The sequence below is a fragment of the Telopea speciosissima genome, chromosome 3, assembly GCF_018873765.1.
Source record: "Telopea speciosissima isolate NSW1024214 ecotype Mountain lineage chromosome 3, Tspe_v1, whole genome shotgun sequence".
In the NCBI taxonomy this organism is placed as follows: Eukaryota; Viridiplantae; Streptophyta; class Magnoliopsida; order Proteales; family Proteaceae; genus Telopea; species Telopea speciosissima.
Genome location: NC_057918.1, coordinates 69,229,871 through 69,236,377, shown reverse-complemented (window position 1 = coordinate 69,236,377; position 6,507 = coordinate 69,229,871). Strand labels below are relative to the sequence as shown.

The 6,507-nt window shown below is 43.3% G+C and overlaps 1 protein-coding gene across 1 annotated transcript; it reads right to left on the bottom strand.

The window, feature by feature from the left end:
* Positions 1-1,861: 1,861 nt before the first annotated feature.
* On the bottom strand, positions 1,862-3,487 carry LOC122655472. Its single transcript, XM_043849665.1, has one exon. It carries the CDS (start codon positions 3,485-3,487, stop codon positions 1,862-1,864), a length of 1,626 nt encoding a protein of 541 aa, XP_043705600.1.
* Positions 3,488-6,507: the final 3,020 nt, after the last annotated feature.

Below are 6,507 nucleotides of genomic sequence, written 5' to 3'. Positions count from 1 at the left end.
AACACGGTCCGAACAGTATCGAAACAGCTCTGGATCCTCCCAGTAGTAGTATCGCACAGTAGAGAGAAACTTATCTCGAGCTGCTTTATCCCAATCAGGAGGTAGTTGTCCAACAGCGAGATAGTTCACTATAGTTGCGTACCATGGAGTCGGTTTTGACGAAATGGAAAACAACTGCTCATAAGGGAAAGTTTCCTGAACCAACTCTGATGTGGGAGAGGAATCCAGAAGAATTCGGGATAAATGGTCTGCTACAACGTTTTCTGACCCCTTCTTATCCCTGATCTCCAAGTCGAACTCCTGAAGGAGAAGAATCCACTGGATCAACCTTGGCTTGGTGTCCTGCTTTGAAAGAAGGTGCCTAAGGGCTGCATGATCCGAGAAGACTATCACCTTCGAGCCCAAAAGATAGGAGCGAAATTTATCCAGGGCAAAGGCCATAGCTAGGAGCTCCTTCTCAGTAGTGGTGTAGTTCAACTGAGCATTAGACAAGGATCTACTAGCGTAGTAAATAACAGATGGCTTCCCATCCACCCTTTGACCAAGTACAGCACCCATGGCATAGTCAGAGGCATCACACATGATCTCAAATGGTAGAGACCAGTCTGGTGACCGGATAATAGGTGCTTCAGATAATGCAGTCCGAAGGGTATGGAAAGCAGTCAGGCACTTTTCATCAAAGACAAATGGGGCATCCTTGGCAAGGAGATTGCACAAGGGCCTGGAGGTGAGACTAAAGTCCTTGATGAAACGCCTGTAAAACCCGGCATGGCCCAAAAAGGAACGGACCTTCTTAACAGTCGTGGGAGGGGGTAGTTTGGCAATCAGATCCACTTTAGCCTTGTCTACCTTAATGCCCTGAGAAGACACTACGTGACCAAGTACATTACCCTTACGAACCATAAAGTGGCTCTTCTCCCAACTCAGAACAAGGTTATTCTCCACACACCGCTGAAGAACAAGAGATAGATGGTGGAGACATTCATCAAAAGATGACCCAAAGAGGGAGAAGTTATCCATGAAAACCTCAAATGAATGGTCGACCATGTCAAAAAATATGGCCATCATGCACCTTTGAAAGGTGGCCGGAGCATTACATAACCCGAATGGCATCCTCCTAAAGGCAAATGTACCGAATGGGCAAGTGAAAGTGGTTTTCTCTTGGTCACCGGGAAAGATGGGGACTTGGTTATATCCCGAATAACCGTCAAGAAAACAGTAGTAGCTCTGCCCAGCCAATTTTTCCAGAATCTGATCAATAAAGGGCAGAGGGAAGTGGTCTTTACGCGTGACCTTGTTAACTTTCTGTAGTCGATACAAACACTCCAACCCGTAGTGGTACGAGTTGGGACAAGGTCACCTTGGTCGTTAGGGACGACCGTGATTCCGGATTTCTTGGGGACAAGTTGAGTTGGACTGACCCACTGACTATCCGAAATAGGGTATATAATACCCGCGTCAAACCACTTTACTATATCGTTCTTCACTACTTCCCTCATATTAGGGTTAAGGCGCCTCTGTGGATCTCGCACGGATTTAGCTCCGTCTTCACAATAGATACGGTGCATACAAACAGAAGGGTTAATACCCTCTAGATCAGCTAAAGACCAGCCAATTGCGGCTTTGTGAGCTGATAAAACCTCTAACAGGAGGGACTCTTGCCTTTTAGTAAGCTCAGAGGATATGATAACCGGCAGAGTCTCTTCCTTGCCCAAAAATGCATATTTTAAGGTATGAGGAAGAGGCTTGAGGTCCAGTTGTGGAGGGGACTCCAGAGAAGATGGCTTAGGGGATGTAGCCAAGGGTGGCAAAGGCTCATATCTATAGGTCCAAGGAGGCTGCCCGGAAGAGGGTTTAAGATCTAACATGGCGTCACCTCTTCAGTATAGGCCTCTTCATCAAAGTCTTCTGCCCTAAAGGACATCACAAGCTGCAGAGGATCATTAGTAAGGATCTGGGAAGTGTACTGAGATACAGCTTCATCAATCATGTCCAGAGCAAAGCACTCGTCTTCTCTGTAGGGTCCTAGGGATGCATTGAAGATGTTTAGTCGAAGCTTCTTGTTCCCGAACGATATGTCCATGGCACCTGACCTGCAGTTAATGTAAGCATTGGCGGTCGCCAAGAATGGATGCCTTAGTATGACAGGGGGAAGCTTAGCTGAGGTAGATTCCATATCAAGGACTAGGAAGTCCACTGGGAAGTATAAATCATCTACCTTCACAAGAATATCCTCTAGAAGTCCACGAGGTCTTTTCACAGAACGATCAGCTAACTGAAGTATGACTTCAGTGGACTTCAACTCTCCTAATCCAAACTTCTCAAAAACCGAACCAAGTAAGATATTCACACTAGCCCCCAGATCCAGCAATGCTTTGTCAATGGAGAGGTCTCCAATGACACAAGAGATGAGTGGTGCACCAGGATCCTTTAGCTTGGGGGGTAGGTCAGTGATAACTGCACTTACCTGTTCTGTGAGGTGTATGGTTTTGGGAGTTTGGTTCCTCAGCTTACGCTTCTGAGTGCATAAGTCTTTCAGAAACTTAGCGTAAGCTGGAACCTGCTCGATTGCATCCAATAATGGAAGGTTGATGTGGACTTGTTGAAACAAATCCAACATCTCCTTCATCTTCTCTCCTTGCTTCCCAAATGGGGGAGAGGATGAAGTTTTGAGAGCGTCAGGGAAAGGGACTCGGGGTGTATACTTATCCGGTTGAGGTCCCTCCCCAATTGGTCGCTCATTCTCCTTCTCAGTATTTTCCTGGGAACGGACCAATGAAGGTGTAATGGTTCTATTCCCATCAATGAGAGGCCTCAGTGCCTCTGATTCAACTTCTGCCTGGGCTGGGGTGGACTCTGCTGGTGTGGTCTGTGGAGGGGTATTAGAGGGGAAGTCCTCGTTGGTAGGTGGTGTGTTATGTATTTCCACCCTCTTACCATTCCTTAACACTCTAACCGACTGGACTTGTTCCATACCCCTCCCTATTTGAACATTATTGGGGTTCCCAATAGGTTGGCTTGGTAGTTGGCCAGTCTCTCTCTGATTGAGTGTAGGAGTGCAATAATTGGTCGTTGATCCCACTTTCTGGTCAATACCTCTCAACACCTTCATTACCTCACTCTCAAAAGATGGGGTATGTTGAGGTTGAGAGTAAGGTTGTTGTTGTCCACCCCTATAGGCATTAGGTTGGGCATTGAACGGTGGCCTAAAGGGTGGATTAGGAGGGTTTTTCCATGAGAAATTGGGGTGGTTTTGCCATCCTGGGTTATAGGTGTTGGAAAATGGGTCGTTACCTGGGTTGGCAAAACCCTGAGCGGCTTGTACCTTTTCCTGTATAAATTCAGGATATTGCGCTGCTAAATAACAATCGGTCACATAGTGATTCAGGTCAGCACAGAGGGCACAAGCTTCAGCTTGCTCAGGTGGAGAAAATCCCCTTGAGATTGATGGGGGTTGGGTAGGTCCTTCTGACAGCAGGTAGTCCATTTTTTTGATAGCACGTCAACCTGCGCCTTTATGTCAGCACTCTGGTTGATCTCATAGAGTCCACCTTTTTTCGGTTGCCCAAGCGTGGGGACTTCAGTCCTTGAGGCTGAAGCTCTGTGTTAGGAGTTTTCACTCAGGGTCTCAAAAAGATCCCATGCTTCATTCTCGCTCTTGTGCATAAACGTTCCTCCAGAAGAGGCATCCACCATCTGACGATACTGGTCACTAAGACCATCATAGAAGCACTGTACCAATTGCCATTTTGGTATAGCATGGTGGGGGCATTTCCGAAGTAGTTCCTTCAGTCGTTCCCAATACTCCTGAAATTCTTCACCACTATTCTGGGAGAAGGTGGTGACGGCCCTTCTAATGGTATTGGTTCGGCCTATTGGAAAAAACTTCTTCAGAAACTGCTGTTGCATTTCCGCCCATGTGGTTACTTGTGCAGAATCTAAGGAGTGCAGCCAATGCTTGGCTTTATCCTTGAGGGAAAATGGAAATAGCAACAGTTTTAGGGCGTCCTCTAAGAGGTCTTGGATTTTTACTGTAGTGCAAATTTCCAAAAACTCATCCAGGTGCTTATAGGGCTCTTCATTATGATGTCCATAGAACGATGGCAGCATCTAGATAATGCTTGATTTAATTTCATAATGAGCAGCCGCAATTGTAGGTAGCCTAATGCCGGTTTGGGGTTGGTATGTAGTTGGAGTGAAATGATCACTCAGTGGCCTGGCCTGGTCACCCATCCTGATACGGTGTCTAATCCTCCTACAGGTACGTTCAATTTCGGGGTCAAAATCTAATAGGTCAGGTCGGGTCGAGCGCGTACCAAACATACAACGACCAAACTAAACTAGGCTGGGACCGAGCATACAAGTGTATCAACCTAGCTATCGGGGTCCAAACGTAGTAAGTGTAGGGTCGAATGTCCTAATGTGGGACCGATCAAAATATGGCAACTAAGCTCGCGGGACCACACATACAAGGGTAACCTATACTAAAAGAAAAAGAAAATTACAAAAGTGGTAAAGAAAAATTATAGAATAAAATTAAAATGAAAATTACAAACGTAAATTAAAACTAAAATTAAAACTATCCTAAAAAAAATGAAAAGTTTAAACTACCCTAAATAAAATGAAATCCTGAACTAGCGTAGATCCAAGCGTACCAAGGTAAATCTTAAAGTGGTATGGGACCGAAGCATACAAGGGTAACTAGGCCAGCGTGGGACCGAATCATACAAGGCTGAAATTAGCTACTAAAAGAAAAATAAAGAGAAAAGTTAGAGAATATCACAGAGGCTATCCGGACTGCATCGGTGTGTTTTTGAAAGAACCAAATCCAGCTGAACCGTATCCCCTCTCAAACAACCTCCAACGATTCAATACCTACAGCAGAAAATAAAACTGTGAGTCTATCACTAATACTAATAGACAAATTTAGAATGAATAATAAAGTAAGCTATGTTAACACCAAAAAGAAATCAAAATTAACGCTATTGTAGGCTGTTAACTAAGAGATTCTAAAATCTGAAATACCTAAAATGAAATTCAGAAATAAAGATTAATGCAAGCTATTGAAAGAAAATTGAATGACTCGATAAAACTCTAGCAACTGTGCTCTAGTTCCTCGGCAACGGCGCCAAAATTTGATCATGTCGTTGAACCAATAAAAAATAAACCTAACTAAACACTAATACAGTGGAAAGTACGGGTATCGAACTACGGGGAACAGAGGCTAAGTTGCACGAAATTAAATCAAGTCTAAGATGAAACTAAAAACGCAAATTAATTAATTTAAAGATAACACTACCAACTGATTAAAGCGAATAAAAGATGGTGAGAAAATACTGCTTTTAGGTTGAATCAACTTTAAATTAGATTCATCACTCAATCTCTCTCATATTCAGCTCATGGCGACTACAAGCCCCATGACAACCACAGAAAATAGGGTCCCTTCTAGGTATAAAGTATCTTGGCGAAATTGTCGTCCGATCGCTACAATGAATCGAAAGTTCAAAGAACTCGGGTATGCACAATACATTCAGGTATACCGTATCATCGATACGACCACATGAATCAATTCCATACCATTGCTTGGTAGGTTAACTTGAATCACAGAAACAAATTATCCTAACTAGATATAAACATGATTACACAAAAATCATAATGAGATGCCTAAGTCTTTTCCAAGCAATCAATAAGAAAAGAGAATGAATAATTAAATCATCTTTAAAGTATCATCTTCGCAAAAACAGCAGCATGTTTAGTTACTCATTTAATATGAATTAAATAAAGAGGGGTTAGGGATACAAGCCAAAGAATTAGAGGGAAGAAGAGAGTAGAAGCGATGGCAGCAATGGCGATTCAGGTGTGTGAAGGTGCTGGATGGTGGCGATGGTAGATGCTCTTCCTCTTCTTCTTCTTCTTCTTCTTCTTCAAGCGTTCTTCTCCCAAAACCGTGAACTAGCAAAGCCCAAAGCCAAGAACGAACTCTTTTTCTCTCCCCCAAAATCCCTTCTAGCTTGCTATCTCCCTTTCCAATGCCCCTTTTTTCCTCCTTTCCTATTGATAGTTTCCACATAAAGAATGAGAGAAAAATCTTTTTCCAATCGTAGAGGAGAAAGATAAAATCTGTGGAGGGATATGGAAGGAAGGGAATTAGGAATTAAATATGGGAGAGAGAAATATGTTTGACCGAGAGGTGGGAATGTTGAGAGAGATATGTGTGAGAGAGGATTTACGTAAGAGAAGAGAAATTAGGGAGAGATATCTATCTCCTTTTTTTTTTTTTTTTCCTTTCTTCACACTTTCCAACTTTGCCATAATCCATTTTTTGGCCATAATCCCTCCTTGAACCGAATTGACTCGACCCAAGAATTAAATGTTAACCATTTAATTTTTCTGATGCAATGAGTCCAATATCGACTTTTCTTGAGAAATCTCCTATTTGTCAAATTACGATAATGTCCTTGAGATGACGATTTGCACACATGAGGACCGGCCCAACTGGTATTGAAC

Excerpts from the sequence above, each read along its gene's own strand:
- LOC122655472 (XM_043849665.1), bottom strand. The coding sequence starts at position 3,487 with ATGGACTACCTGCTGTCAGAAGGACCTACCCAACCCCCATCAATCTCA.